Here is a 16,667-nt window from a genome sequence, read left to right as displayed (position 1 = left end):
ACCTTGGTGCTCAAGTTTGCATCTTACGCCGTTTCTCTCCGTCCCTCCTTCCCAGGCCCACCCTTCGCAGACGCAGAGCGTCTGCTGGTTGGATTGATGGTCAGCGACGGCGGTCTCTGAGGCAGTTCAGTCCTGTCCTCGGCTTGGGAAGTCTCCGAACGGCCAGCTCAGACCCTCTGCGGCGCTGCCCTGCAGGGAAAGCCGCTGCCAGCCCATCTCTCAGGGGCGCGAGTGAAAGAACCACACTGCAGCAGAGGTAACAAGCAGGGACCGCGGCCAAAGAGGGGGGGATGGGCGCATCAGAAGGTAACGGGAGGGCCGGGATCAAGAACGCGCCACGCCATCTACGCCCGGCCTCCTTCTCCTCCAACGGTGGCCCCAGTTATCTCCCCGGATCCCGTCGCTGGCTCCAGAAGTGACAGCCACGTGGACCGCGGGGGGAATGGAATGTTGGCGAGGGGGGCGGGGCTGGAAGGGCGCCTGGGAGGTGAACTGGGAGCCGCATACGCGCGCCCCGGCGCCGGGTGCCAGGCGACACGGCCGGGAGCGAGCACGCCCCTGACGTCACGCGCCGTTCGTCCAATGAGCACAGGCCGGAGGGAGTGCCGTTCCGCCCCCTCCGGCCCGCCGCCGCCGCCGCCGCCGCGGCTGCCGCCGGCACAGCAGCAGCCTCCGGGAACGTCTGAGGAGTCGCGGGCCGCTGCGGACTCCGGCGCCGCACCGCGCCCGCCGGAGCCGCCGGACGAGGCCCAGGGAGCCGCTCGCCCCAGCCCCGCCGCCCGATGTCCTCAAGATGGAGGCAGCGGGGGCGGCGACGTGAGGAGAGCGGCGCTGTGGGCGCGGGAGCAGGGGCCCGGGCGGCCCGGGCGGAGGCGGCGCCGGGATGGGGCTGCTGCTCATGATTCTGGCGTCGGCCGTGCTGGGCTCCTTCCTCACGCTCCTCACCCAGTTCTTGCTGCTGTACCGCAAACAGCCCGAGCCGCTGCCGGACGAGGCGGCCCGCGCGGGCGACGGCTTCCGCTACATCAAGCCGGTGCCGGGCCTGGCCCTGAGGGAGTACCTTTATGGCGGCGGCGGGGCTGAGGAGCCCTCCGGCGGGCCCCCCGAGGGCGGCGCGACCCCGGCCCCGGCCCCGGCTCCCGAGACCCCCGCCCCGCCGACGCGGGAGACCTGCTACTTCCTCAACGCCACCATCCTGTTCCTGTTCCGGGAGCTGCGGGACACCGCGCTGGCTCGCCGCTGGGTCACCAAGAAGATCAAGGTGGAGTTCGAGGAGCTGCTGCAGACCAAGACGGCCGGGCGCCTGCTGGAGGGGCTGAGCCTGCGGGACGTGTTCCTGGGCGAGACGGTGCCCTTCATCAAGACCATCCGGCTCCTCCGGCCGGTGGTGCCCTCGGCCAGCGGGGAGTCGGACGGCCCCGAGGGGGAGACGCTGCCCGCCACCTCCCCCGAGGAGCTGGCCTTCGAGGCGGAGGTGGAGTACAACGGGGGCTTCCACCTGGCCATCGACGTGGACTTGGTCTTCGGCAAGTCCGCCTACCTGTTCGTCAAGTTGTCCCGAGTGGTGGGGAGGCTGCGCTGCGTCTTCACTCGCGTGCCCTTCACCCACTGGTTCTTCTCCTTCGTGGAGGACCCGCTGATCGACTTCGAGGTGCGCTCCCAGTTTGAAGGGCGGCCTATGCCCCAGCTTACCTCCATCATCGTCAATCAGCTCAAGAAGATCATCAAGCGCAAGCACACTCTTCCGAGTTACAAGATCAGGTGAGAGGGAGGGACGTGGGGGGAAGATACCCTGCCGGCGCCGGGGCCTAGCTGCCAAGAAGTCGGGCCTGGGCGGGCTGCTGCTGCCTGCGTGGAATGGGAAGGCCAGAGGCGCATCCCCAGCCCCCGCTTTTCCAGGGATCTCCCCAGCCCTGGCCGGACAGGACCCGGGAGGAAGGCGAGTAGTGCACACATTCTTTGCTTCCAGAGGGCATCAGTATGAGCCAGAAGCCTTCTCGCGTGTTCGCGGGCACTCAGGGTGCTGTCAGCGTGGGTAGGAGCAGCATGTTGAAAATGTAAGGGCAGTCCCCCTAATCCCCAGGAACGGCAGTCTCCCTAGTCCCCAGGAGTCGGTTTTGGGCCGGTGAGAAACTGTTCCTGTATGTGGTTGAGGCATTGAGGGCGGTTTTGCAGCATCACCTTGGCCACCTTGAGAAATTGGTCCCGGACCCAAAGTACCGGCGTGAGAAAGAAGTGTGCGGATAGCCCGAGGCTGTTGTATTTTGCAACTGCAGGCCACTTTTGCAGTGGCGCTTTGCCAACTTTCAGGCCAGAGATGTAGTGTCTGTTGTAAAGGAGTATTTTCCCACAGCAAACTGAAAGCCAGTTGGGAGCCTATACATACCGTAGTTCGCTGTAGATTTTGTGTTAATGTCATCCTCCCCTTTGGGGGAGGTTCTGTAGCACAGACCTAGATTCTGCTCCTCATGTATCAACTCTGGCTGCAAGTTTCTCACACGGTACCTGAGATCACCCTGCAGATGGAATTTTAATGATAGGTAGTGATTTTAACTTTTTAAAGCTCTCCTGTATGTGGTGGCTTAATTTTATGTAGTATACTGTTTCGATTAATGGGCAAGGGTTTTCTGTTTTTGGTGTTTTGTTTTGTTTTTTTTAATATCATAGAAGAAGTGGAAAGGGAAAGAAAGTTTTGTAAGGATAGGGGCTTCATCTACTTTGATCTGAATTGTTGGAGTGGAAAGGGTCATACGTGGCTGTTTCTTCAAAATCAGCTGAATTTTTTATCACTTTCTGTCCTCTAATTTTCTGTTCATTAAAATGACTCTTGGATTTTGTCAGTCTGGTGTTTGCCTTACTTAGTGCCCTCTAGTTGCATATTTCTAGATCACTAGTTTTCTACCAAAGTGTCAAGCAACAGTGACCCAGGTAATCCAGAGATATTTTATGTTTGGGTTTGTAATGGATTATTGACTTGTGTATGTGGCAGATACGCCTTACTTATTATGTTTTGTTTAGGCTAATAGCATAGAGTGACAGCTTAAAACTGTTGAGTGGCAGGAGAAATTTACTTCATAATGGATATATTTCCATAGATTTGCAGAAGGTGGTGAACTGGTTGTTCACTGTGTTTGATTTCCCATTCTGTGAAGTAGAACATACTTTATGAAACCTGCTCTTCAAGCTTTGGAATGTAAGTGACTAAATTATAAATGAGTTCTGGTATTTATTTAACCCGTGAGATGTTTATTTATGGCAGTGTGTTGCTAAGAAAGTAATGAGAAAAAGTTACAGATTTTTGGTATTCTGTTTTCTGGGTAACTTTCAGGTAATCAAATTTGACTAAATTATTATTTGGGGGGGTTATTGCAGAATAGCCAATGGCAATGAGGTTGGATATCATTTTGAGGGTTTGTTTTTTTTTTAACGTAGACTTGGAATTCAGTTAAATCTGAAGGAAATTATGAATAGCAGTTTTGGAGACATTAGTAGGTTTTATTGCATTGAAGGAACTTTATATCACTTAATAGCATCACCATTTAAAGTACAGTAAAATTGCTTTCATTTACTATATCTGAAGGGGTTTTTTAAAAACATAGCATGTGTCTGGTTATGTATGATAGTTCAAATTTTAAACCTTACACATTAAACGGTCACCTCCAGAAATGTATGTTTGTGCTCTTTATATTAGAAGGCATTTAGGTGGTAAATCAGTAAATACTAACAGAACTTATTACTTAATCTGCAAATATTTGTCGTACACCTGCTATGTGCTTATCATTGTTTCAGTGTTGGGGCTTCAGTACTGAACAGCCTCAACCATTGTAGAGCCTAAAGTTTAATGAGAACTGAATTAGCAGTACTTAATATGATTTAACTAGAATGTGATTGATTGGAGGGTTGAAGTAACTAGGCAGCTGATTTTAGTTAAGTAAAAGAAAATAATAGAAGTGTGAAGATGAAATGGGCTGCTCCAGGAAGTGTTGAGTTCTCTTGTCTATGTAGCTTTTCTGCCAGTATTTTAAGCTACTGATGTTGTGGAGCGGATTCAGATTTCAGTTAAGAGAGTGAATTAAAATACATTTAAGATGTATCATAATTCTCATAATGAGAATTAAAGTAGCTATTGTTTACCCTTTTATATAGATGAGAGAGTAGTGCTCAGAGTAGTTAAATAACTTGCTTGAAGTCACACAGCTGTTACGTAGTAAAATCCAGCCCTGATAAAGCCAAAGCTACCTTTTTTCCTTCAACTCTGTCACCTTGTTCTTAAGGTTTTATTTTTTGTTTTTTTTAAGTATGCTATCAATATAACATATATGGAGGTACTTTTACAAATCAACTGAGAACTCTGAGAAGAGTGTAACTAAAGATTTTTTTTCTTAAATTGAAAATTTTGAGAGCAGATCCTTTTTGTTTTGTTTAAAGATTTTATTTATTTATTTGACAGATAGAGAGAACAAGTAGGCAGAGAGACAGGCAGAGGGAGAGGGAGAAGCAGGCTCCCCGCCGAGCAGGGAGCCCGATGCGGGGCTCGATCCCAGGACTCTGGGATCATGACCTGAGCCGAAGGCAGCTGCTTAACCAACTGAGCCACCCAGGCGCCCCTGAGAGCAGATCCTTTAAAGGTTTAATCTTTGGGTGCTGCCCCACTAGTATTTCTTTTTTAATCCAGCAGATTTTGTTTCCAAATAGAAGGTCTGCTAGTTTATCCTTTTTAGCCATCTAATCTACTTAGAGCTAAAGCAGTAAAGAAAATTGTATTGAGTCTTAGTATCCTTTGGCACTTTAATTATTATATAACAGAAATACCTTACCAGTTAACATTGTTGTCACTTCTCCCCACCCTTTATTTGTTTTTCCATTTCATGTTTCTAAAGTGAAAGTGGCCTGTGAGGAATGCCAGTTCCTGATGTCTCAATCTAGAGATTCGAAGGAGTTCAAGTGGTTGCTTTCTAAGGATTGTGAAGATTAACACTTCATTTTACCCAACTAACATAGTTTGTAAAACATTATAATGTTTTTAAAAAATGAATTATAATATGTATACATTTTCCACATATTTAGTTTTACTAATATAATTCTAAATTCATCTCCCTCAAATGCTGTTTTGAACTTTTTCCCTAAAATAGTAAATTAAAGTACTAGTATGGGGGGGGGGGTTACCAGGTTTTTTTGTTTTTTTTTTTTTATTAACTCAAAAATTAGTCTTCAGGAAAGAAAGATTACCATTAATATTTATGATTATATGGAGAATCCATCTTCATTGTGAAATCTGAGTAATGGTCCAGGGTTGGGAGTCAGAGACTTGAGATTCTTACTGATGCTTCTCTTCCTAGACTGTTACTGCTGTGTTTTAGCACTGATTGCATACTGAAAGGCCATATTCAGTTTGCAGGTACTTTTTATTTGGCCTCATGGTATTTTTCTGTTGTTGTTTCGTAATTGCCAATATTTAAAAAGGGAAGATTTTGCATGATTTGGATTTCTGGCTTCTTTTAGGAAACATTGGAAGATCTTGTTGCACCAGGCCTGGATTCCTTATAGCAATAACAGGATGGAGAGATAGGTCTGGTAGCAGCTGCAGGAAGTTCTTATGCATAGTTTATAGTCCCCACCTACTTACTAATGGTAGTTGTCTGGCCTGGCATCATATGAATTTGAGATCCTTTCTAAATAGGGAGTAATACTGTTGCTAACCAGTGAAAATGGGAAGAGTTAATAGCTGGATAGTAAAGGGTGATAATTATTACCTTTCTTTAAATATTATTATCTTTCAAGGGACTTTCATTGAGCAATTTTATTTTATAAAAGACTTCGATATAATGTTGAATTTTAAAAAATCATTCTACCAGAATTTTTTTAAAAAGCCCTTGAAACATTTTTCGTTCTCTGCAGTACAGTGGTAGTAAGTACATAGTGGCCGTTTTTCACTTGAGTATGGTGGATTTTTGTTTTAGTGTGAAGTGGATCATTAACTATGTAAGGATATACTAATCTGATCTACAAATAAAGGAGACAACTACTTGTTGATATTTGAATTTGATGAATGCATGTGAACAAATATTTGGGGGAAAACTTCACTCTTCAGATTCATAGAATATCTTTTGAACATGGCTGTTTTTGTCATAACTGTTCTGTTCTTTTACTCCTGAAAAGCTTTGTGCTGTATACATTTGTGGAAATTTTTCAAATATTCCTACTGACTAAAGACCAAGGAGGACCACTGTCCCATCAAAGGCAAGGACTGGGCTGTATTTAGTTAGGTAGGCTTTTTAGCATGTTTTAATTTACCTATATCTTCTCTAAGTATACCATTTATTTCAGAGAACTAAATTAGGCTTGGTCTGGAAAGCCTCATGCTCTATAATGTGGTCTGTAATTATTTTTTCTTTGTCTTCTGAGATGAGGAAGAAAAACATTTACTCTTACTGTTAATTATAGCTTTTTCATTTTACTGATTATTTGAAGTAAAGTTTTTTTTTTTAAGATTTATTTATTTTAGAGAGAGTGTGCGAGCACATGAGGAGGGGCAGAGGGAGAGGGAGAGAGAATCTCAAGCAGACTCCAAGCTGAGCATGAGCCTGACACAGGGCTTGATCTCACGACCCTGAGATCGTGACTTGAGCTGAAACCAAGAGTCAGACACTGAACCAACTAAGCCACCCAGGACCCCTGTAAAGATGGTTTGAGTAATCATGTCTTAAAAACTTCCAAAGTAAATTTACTGAAAGCTGACAAAATCATTTGTAAGTGTCATGTACTGTATTTATTCACTTACTCTTTCATATACTTTATATGGACAACTTTTAAAAGGTGTCTTAGGCTGGAAAATATTTTACAATAGCTTCCCAAATCCTTAGTGATTGTAGGAATCATAGTTTTACTTACTAAGGTTAGTAGGAAATACAACCTTTGATACTTTGGGAGAGTACAGACAGGGACATTATTGTATCACGGTAGCTATTCTGGAGTCATGATGGAGCAGTAGATGAATATCTGCATAAAAAGAATTGAAAGATCATTGTCTTAGATAAATAAAATCAGGGCGCCTGGGTGGCTCAGTTGGTTAAGCGACTGCCTTCAGCTCAGGTCATGATCCTGGAGTCCCGGGATCGAGTCCCGCATCGGGCTCCCTGCTCAGCTTGGGGTCTGCTTCTCCGTCTGACCCTCTTCCCTCTCGTGCGCTCTGTCTCTCATTCTCTCTCTCAAATAAATAAATAAAATCTTAAAAAAAAAAAAAAGATAAATAAAATCATTTTTAAAATACTTATTTTCAGTAACTGTTTCCTGAAGACTAGCATACCTAGTGTTATGGTAGGTGTGGTGAAGGATAAAAATGGTTATAACATAGTTCATGCTTTTAAGCTGGTTAATCTTTCTGGAGAAAACAGAGAACAATTGAAGCTCATTATAATGGCATCTTGGATATATTTGAGACCTTACGTTTTGTGAGGAACAGGAAGAGGAAAGATCAGTATCTCTGCTGATGACTGTCCTATAACATTTTGTGACCTTAGATCCTTGGTACACCTAAGTATACTCCCATTAATGCTGGTTTTACTTCTTTCAAGTTAGGTTTTCTTAAGCTTTTTTGAATTATTGTGATTTGGGCATTTATAACACTTTAGATGGAAAATAACCATATTGATAAATTAAATCTTTGCTCTAGAAACTTGGTTCACACATTGAAGGGAGAAGAGTAATTATGAGGAGACTATTAGATTCTCATGAGTAACGTGCATGCCTGCTGGCTGTCCAGGAAAACCCCAGTTAGTTTCTGAAAATAGCCAAAGCAGATCATTATAAAGTAGATTGTATGGGAGGAGCATACCTACTGATCAAACACTTAATATTGACTTACAAATATCACTAATGATCTATCATATGAGGCACAGGCAAGGATAATAAAATCAGTTTGCTAACTATATGCCAGGGACTGCGTGGGCAGTTCGGTACACTTGCTGCCTCAGTAGTTAGAACTACTGCGTGGGAGAGTTAGGATCTCATTTTTACAGATGTGGAAACTTGAGACTTAGAGGGGGTTAGTGACTTTCTCAAAGAAAGAGTCTTGACTTCAAAGCTCATGCTGTGTTATTTCTGTAGAGGTAAACCAACTGTTACTCTAAAACAAGCTGATGTTAGTCCTTTGAGTTAAGAATGGTTTTTACATTTTTAAACTTCACATTTAGAGTTGCTCAAAGAAGAAGAAGAATATGAGACAGATCATATGCACCCACAGATTCTAAAATATTTACTATCTGGCCCTTTGTAAAAAAAAAAAAAAAAGTTTGCTTTAAACGTTTAAACAAAAAAACCTAAAAAACAAGACAAAAACCATACTTAAGTGCCTACAGAAAAGGAGCAGATGTACATAGATGTTGAAAGGTACTTTTAAGCCTTTTGAGGGTTTTATCTTTTTGGATTTTGGAAAGCTAATGAGAATTGTGGCTCTCTGCAGAAAAATGCATGAACAGATTTTCATGTAATTTCATGAAATTTATGGTGTGCTTAGGGTGCTTAGACTCCAGGTTGAGTAATAAGCACAGACAGAAGGATACAACTTTGTTGCCATAAGTATAACTAAAACTAACATGGTTAAATATTAAGCACTTTAATAATTGTGTTGGCCTTCTTAGAAGGTATACAGGACTCATATGGCTCAGACATTCCTAAAAAATCTCTATCCAAGGAAGTATAACCAGTCTCGCTCTCTTTCTCTTTTTTTTTTTCCCCTTTTAATAAGATTCCCTATAGCAGACTGAGGCTTTTTGAATCAGTTGTTCAGTAAGAATATTTGACATTTAAAGTTAAGAGTTTCTACCACCCAATACCATGTTTAGAAGTTAAATATTGACCTGACATTTCTTCCTATCAAATTCTCTATTTTCTCAGAACAGTGTCACCAGGAAACAAGTGCTATTAAATCCCTTTGTTCCATTACTAGAGTCATAGGACCTACCGACACTTGGCATGGCATCAGAGCACATCATACTTCACTAGAAAGTCATAAAGCAACTACCTAGTTATTAGTACAGGTTTTACAGAAGTTTAGTTTGAAAATGTTTCTTGCCAAATTGCTAAGACTTACATAAAACCACATACGTACTGTACTTGTACCAGAGAAAATGGAGGAATACATGTTAATTATTTATCTTCAGATAAGTGGAACTACAGGTGCTAAGGAGAGACTGTCACTGTTATTGGATTTATTTTATTTTGGGGGGTTGCAGCTATAGAGAAGTGCTTAAATTGTCTATTCCAGTCAATAGAGCTTTGGGGTAATATGTGCCTGACTTTAGCACTCTCCCAAGCAAGAGCCCTGAACAAGAGGCCTTCTCTTCCCTAGTCTCAATTTCCATATCTGTAAAATGGAAATGGAAATAATATCTATCTAATGTAGAGATATTAAATGTCACGTATATGCTATCTACTGAATAAACGTATCTTCCCTTTAGTAACTAATTGAATATACACATTTATTGATTATCCTACATCTGTCAGACTTTTTACTCAAGGTATGTCAGGCATTTGCTAGGTGACACATTAAACTCGTTTCCCCTTTCAAAGGAATGATAAGCTCATTGTAAAAATGCAAATAGAAAATATGATATATCAAAGTGAAAAATCTGTAATATCTTAAAATGGTTAAATTCAGGGACTATTCTTCCATACTTTTTCTTAAATATATTCTAATTTTTTATTAATTAATAAAAATAGGATCATCCCATTCTTAGCATCTTGCCCTTTTTTTTTTTTAAACTTACTATATCTCGGCTTTTCTAAATATACCTACCTCATTTGTTTTAACGGGTTCTTAGAATTACATTGATCAGAAGTACTATAAGTGAACCAATTCCTTATTGATTTTCTTCATTTTTCTAACTAATATAAATAATGATACCATAAACATCCTTCTACCTATATCTTTGTAGATATTAGGTTTTTTCTTCTGATGTTTCTTCAGGTTGTTTTTTGGTTTTTGTTTGCCATATTTTTTGCAAATGCTCAAATAGTATTTAGGAACATAAAGAAGTTGAAAATGTACTCCTCTCCCTTTTAATTTCATCCCCCAATATATCCACTAAGTTTGATGTGTACACCTAACTCTATGCTCAGACACATATTCAGACCTCTTGCATGCTGAGGAGGTTCCTCTCTCTCCCTCTCCTTTTTCCTCTCCCATCTTCTCTCCCTCTTTCCTTAACAATAAAATGGGGGAGTATATTATAAATGTCACCCGGCAAATTGGTTTGTAAGAGTAACATGGATATCCCTCCTGGCAGTTTGTATGGGTCTCTCATTCACCACTTCATTTCACTCCTGGCTGCGTCTCCAGCTTTGACCTTACCTTCTATAACTCTTCCTTTCACTTAGTCTCTTCCGGCCTCCTGGCTGTTCTCACACTCCACGCATGCGCCCATCACAAGGGCTTTCCTAGTTTTTCGTTAATAATGTTTTTCCCACAGAGAGCCAAAGAGCTCACACCATTTTTCATGTCCCTGCTGAAATACCATCTTTTGACTGTCCTATATGAAAAAGCACGTTAGCCCTTTAAATGCCAGACCTTTTCTTTTTGTATAAACTTTTTATTGACATATATATATGTGTGTGCATGTGTGTGTCTGTGTAGCTAGAAACTGCCCAACTCCTAAGTGTATGCTTGATAAATTTTCACAAAGTAAACTCAGCTATGTAACTGAAGTGCTGGAATTTTGAATTCTACCTCTAAAGAGCTCTGTATTCTTTGACTTTCATAAACAGATGTACAGAACATATTTTAACCTTCTTTTTTTAATGGTGGAAGGTTGTTATTATAAACACAGTTAGGCTGCTGATATGTAACCTAATTCTGATTGTAAAATAAATATGGAAGAGGAGTGCCACCTCCCTTTACAAACATACACACGCACACAAATTATGCTGATTGAAGTCACCAGCAGTTCACAGTGCTGAGTTAAGGTCTGTTGGACACTTTAGGGGCACCAGCTCTCCTCTCATTTCCACAAAAACAAAACATGAATGTGTTTGCAACCTTCTCTGACACTCCAGAAACTGTGGCTTTTAATTTCACATTCTTAGGAAAGGTCAATATAGACAAACTCTAGATGATCCTTTCCTTGGACTGATATAGAATAACAATAAAACTAATTTTCACTGGTCTGGTGCATAATTAGCAATTTTCATGAAACCAGCAGAATGCTTTAGTACATGTATTTCTTCTCTAATCAACACATTGGGTGTTATGCCCATGAATTCTTCATGTATTGTCGGGAGGATGGAGGTGATGATATGGTAGGTGGAGTACTGGGATGTTTGTGCTTTGGTTTGCATAGCTCTGAGAAAAGAGCTAGAAAATGTCCCACTGCCCAGCATAATTAGTTCTTGTTGGTATGTACTTAAAAACAAGAATACTAGGGGGCGGCTGGGTGGCTCAATCGGTTAAGCATCTGACTCTTGATCTCAGCTCAGTTCTTGATCTCAGGGTCATGAGTCCAAGCGCCCCAATACTACACTGGGCCTGGAGCCTACTTAACAAACAGACAGACAAACAAGAATACTATGATTAGCACAGTAAAAATGTTTTGGTTGGGCTTTTTCCTTTGTATTAAGTATCTGTATGCATACTTGGTTCAGTGGTAAGGTACATTGCCAGTTAAACAGGTATTTGTGACCTCAGTATGTTTAGAAACATACTTGTTTCTAACATAGAAACATAGAAACATACTTGTACATACTTGTACAGAAACAAACATTGTTGTAGGATCAACTCCCATATCCTACCTGTATAATCTGCAATTACAAGTGACTACTGTTTTTTGCTATAAAATCTTAATAATAATGAGGACATATTTCTATTTAGTAGCTGGCTACAAAAATCTATATTTTAAAAAAGAACTGGGTTCTGTTCTTAGATACAGGCATTTCATGCAGACATCAGTATCTACTAAATAGTGCATCTGGCGTTAGTGTTGTGTGCTTACTGTCCTTTTCACACAATAGTCTTTCATATATACTCGATTATACTCCTACTCATCACTAAGGATGATTGTGGTTGCTGACTACACAGTCTTGCTACCTTAGTTATTTGGTCAAGCAAATAAATAATTCAAAGCTTTTAGTTCTGTGAAACTTACTGTGGTTGAAGTAAGAGCCATTCTATTATAGCTAATTTCACTGTATAATAATCATTTTTTAAATGCACTGAAAACCTCATTTTCTTACCATAAGTATAATATTCTGTAAGATTTAGGACAGGTGATGTCTGGTCTATTCTAGTATTAGGTCATATTAGGTCATATTCTAATATTAGGTCATCTAATAAAGGTCATTAGCTCTCAGTATTTAACTTTGGATTTTAAACAGGACTAACGTGCCAACTTTTGACATGGAAAGAATTTAAATGTAGCAAACTATGCATCCTTCATTTATTAATACTGGAGTGGTAGATAGTACAGATTGAATTTAGTTCTGGATTTTGAAATTAGTCAAGTTTAAGGAGAAAATTCCCGACAGTCTTAGTCTGTAATAAAGCCCATAAATACAATTTATCTAAATTACAGGCCATATTTTAGTAAATTGTTTATTTAAAATATCTGAGTATATTATTCAAAATGTTTGGATTTTTTAGTGCTATAGACTTAGGATTTGGACTTGTTATTCCGAGAATCATGCCAGTCAACAAGCATTTATTAGACCAGACTCTGTGGTAATAATTGTTGGAGCCTTGGGGATACTTTGTGCTCTTAAGGTTTCTCTCGAAAGTAACTCAGCCTCTTTGTCTTGAAACAATAGGATTAGATGACTGGGAGTTTCTCTTTTACTTCTGGAATTACTGTTGATTTGTTGATTTAGTGTATTTTTAGGCAAGTCATGCAACTTGTTATTTTGAAGGCTTAATGAAATAAAAATTAAAGTTTTAAAAATTCTAAGAAAAAGGAATTATGTAATTGTGAAGTGGCATTATTATTCACTTATCTGTTATTTTTGCAGAGGTCTCATGTAGGGATTTCTCTCAAATATGCAACTACAAATCATCTTAAAAATACTTCAGTAAAAATTTAATAAGTTCCAACTTTAGGTAAGAGAAGCAGAGATACAGATAATATTAAAGCATTTATGTTTCAGAATATGCTTTGCTACTTTTATTTGGATAGAGAAAAAATTAGGAGAAAGCTGGACAGATATATAACCTTAAAGTATTAATTTTTCTCCTTATTTCTCTTGTTCAGATCTTTTGCTGTTCCTTCATGTCTTGAATGGAGTTTTTGTCTATTTGATACATCTCACTGGCTTAAGATCAGACATTTGTATTACATACTTCATTGTTTATGTCTTTACCATAGTAGAGAAGTGATAATTTTACTTTAAGATGTTTTCTCTTTCCCATTCCACTAGACTTAAGAAGAGATTCAGTTTACTCTGTGTTTGTACCATCTTTGACCAGGGCACTATACACTGTAAAGGGAATTAGTGCTAAGAGGGAATAAATAAAACAGCCCTTCCTTTGAGAAATTTTTTTTAATCCAGTACCGAGAAACAATGTACTTAAAGTAAGATGGTGGGTTAGAACTTAGAATTTAAGAATTGCCATGATAGCTGTTAACCTTCTAACTTAAGTGGTTTTCAGAGTATGGCTTGGGACCACTTTGGATTTCCAAGACCCTTGCAGAAGGGGTCTACCATGTCAAAACCATTCTCATAATAATACAAAAATGCTATTTGCCTTTTTCAGTCTCATTCTTTCAAGTGTTTTCCCAGGATGATGTCATCATCCTGACAGTAAATGGAATGTGAACTTGTGAGCTTGTGTATTCTTGTGTTTAAAATAGTGTTATTTTGGGGGGCACCTGGGTGGCTCAGTCGGTTAAGCATCTGCCTTCAGCTCAGGTCATGATCCCCAGGTCCTGGAATCCAGCCCTGCATCTGGCTCCCTGCTCAGTGGGGAGCCTGCTTCTCCCTCTCCCTCTGCCTCCCTCTCCCCCTGCTTGTGCTCTCTCTCTCTGTGTCAAATAAATAAAAAGAAGTTTTGTTTTTTTTTAAGAAAAACAATTGGTCTTTGGATTCCTTAATTTTTTAAAATGTGTAGGGGTCCTGTGAACAAAATATTTGAGAACTGCTGATCTAATCTCATTTATTTTTACCATATGGGAAGGAGATACCCCTGTTGCCTCACTTTCTGAGTCAGCTTTAATGAACATTACATACATATATTATTTTCAGTTGATTTATAGTATTTAATTCTTGGTGTTGTAAGCAGTACAGGTTTGAGTGGATCTGTTGCAGTTATGATTATGAAAGCCACTTGAACTTCCTCATCCTTAGTTTCTTCATATGTAAATAAGACTTTTAATGCTACACATTGTTATGAAGTCATGAGAATCAAGGATGTATATGAAAGTATTATATCATTCACAGACATGCTAGAAATCAATAAAGTAGTAATTTTTGTATTCTTTTTTTTTTTTTAAGATTTTATTTATTTGAGAGAGAGAGAGAATGAGAGAGAGCACATGAGAGGGGGGAGGGTCAGAGGGAGAAGCAGACTCCCTGCTGAGCAGGGAGCCCGATGCGGGACTCGATCCCGGGACTCCAGGATCATGACCTGAGCCGAAGGCAGTCGCTCAACCAACTGAGCCACCCAGGCACCCTAATTTTTGTGTTCTTTTATTCACAGGTGTGTGTTGGGGGAGCTGGTAGAGAGGAGTAGGAGTTTGGATTTGAGGACAGTTCTTTTCTCCCCCAGCTTTGTGAAAGCTGAGAATTTCAGTTTTATTGATCATAGGCTATGGTAAGGGACCCCCTCACATGTGAGTTGTGATGAACATAAAAAGATATGAGATTTATCAGACATGGTCAAGAGGATTACTTTGGTTGCCTGAGTGGCTCATCTCATTTGATACTGTATCTCTCCCGTGCATAGGATATCAGTTAACATTGAACTCAAGGTGAGTTCTATTATGAGGGACCTGCAGCCTCTGTTATCACTCTTTTGTTCAGTGTATACAGTGTATATATAAAACCACATCAGAAAATTGTGAAGAATTTTAGATCTTGATTCTTCTATGCAGAATTAGGAGTTTGGACAAAAGTGAATATTTCATATTAAGTAGAGGGTAGGTGGATGATTGGGAAGAAGTTTTTATAACCGTGTTTGTTGTCATTCTTATTAGTTTCATAACTATTCATGGATACCTTTTTCTCCTTACGAGCACAGGAATTAAAATCACTTTCCCAAGTATAGACTCTGTCAGCGTGGTACGCACCCAGGAATTCCATAAATAGAACAATTCTCCATAGGCTTCCATAAGTCAGTGTCTTACTATATTCAGCTTTAATATATGCTTTAGTTACAAAGCTTAATGATGCAGAGGTAGAAAAGTAACGCCTCAGGTAGGGAGGCATGCTGGCTATTATTAGTTTCCTTGCACTTGCAAGTTGATTATCTTCAGAAAGAACACAATTTTTTTTTTTAAGATTTTTATTTATTTATTTGAGAGAGAGAATGAGACAGAGAGAGAGCACATGAGAGGGGGGAGAATCAGAGGGAGAAGCAGACTCCCTGCTGAGCAGGGAGTCCGATGCGGGACTCGATCCCGAGACTCCAGGATCATGACCTGAGCTGAAGGCAGTCGCCTAACCAGCTGAGCCACCCAGGTGCCCCCAGAAAGAACACAATTTTTAAAAAAATCAACTGGTATGATGACCGAAATCATGGCCATGTGGAATCTAAAGTCCAAGGAAGGCCAACAGCTATGACCTTGAACATCATACTTGGTGAATGCTGACTCCTGAAATGGTTCTTTGTGGAAGGGAAGGAGTTTGCTCTGTGGTTAGGTCTCTAGGAGACCAACCTTAAAATAGATAAATACAAAGTTTGATAGGAAATATTTCTAGAGCACCTCCCAGTGCTTAATGCTTTATGTGAACCTTCTCATCTAATCCTTACAATAACCCTATAAGATAGGTAATAATTATTATCTTACTTTTACAGATGAAGAAACTGAGGCTCTCAAAGTTGAAGCGGCTTGCCCAAGGTCTTAAAGTTAGCAGATGTAAGAACCAAAATTCAAAACCAAGTACTGACTCTAAAACCTGTGTGCTTAACACTGCTTTAAACTGCCTTGTCAAAAAGAAGCTGAGGAGTAAGGGATACCAAATGCTTTTTATTATTTCACGTGATTCTTATAACAGCTCTGTCAGCTGGGTGTAATTATTATCCTCCTTTTTCATATGAGGAAACTGAAGCTTAAAGTCCGAGTATGCTCAAGGTTATGTTGCTAGGAAGTGGCAGAACAGGATTCCAAGCCAAGCTATGTTCAAGCTCCAAAGTCTGCTCTTACCCACTATTCTCCAGTAGCTGTCATGTATGTTTCTTTTCTCCAGGCAACTCACAATTTAGTTGGGAAGAGGGGGTGGTGTGAAGGGAAAGCTATAGAGAGAAAGAGACAAGTAAACAGGGTGATTGGCGCATAGTAGAGGTATGTGTAAAGTGCTTTTAGAACACAGGTGAGGAAGTGATACTGGGTGGAGGGGACAGTTTACAGAGAGGAGGTGACTTTCGGAAGTAGAATTTGAATGGTGGAAGGAGCTTACCAGGGGGGACTAGTTATAAGTGGTTAGCAGGCAAACAGTCTCTCAGGAGACATAATATGGCAATGCTAACC

General features: G+C 40.6%; 1 protein-coding gene across 1 annotated transcript in view; it reads left to right on the top strand.

The window, feature by feature from the left end:
* The first annotated feature begins 633 nt into the window (after positions 1-633).
* Positions 634-16,667, top strand: part of PDZD8 (PDZ domain containing 8) — an 80,048-nt gene continuing 64,014 nt past the window's right edge. Inside the window, exon 1 of the mRNA XM_045878940.3 lies at positions 634-1,761. Coding sequence (XP_045734896.1) covers positions 884-1,761 — 878 coding nt within the window. The 5' untranslated portion in view covers positions 634-883. The remainder of the gene's footprint in view (positions 1,762-16,667) is intronic.

Source organism: Mirounga angustirostris, unplaced genomic scaffold (assembly GCF_029215605.1).
Source record: "Mirounga angustirostris isolate CCGP_5_RB_7025 unplaced genomic scaffold, mMirAng1.0.hap1 SCAF_6, whole genome shotgun sequence".
Taxonomy (NCBI): Eukaryota; Metazoa; Chordata; class Mammalia; order Carnivora; family Phocidae; genus Mirounga; species Mirounga angustirostris.
This window is presented reverse-complemented; position numbering and strand designations above follow the sequence as displayed.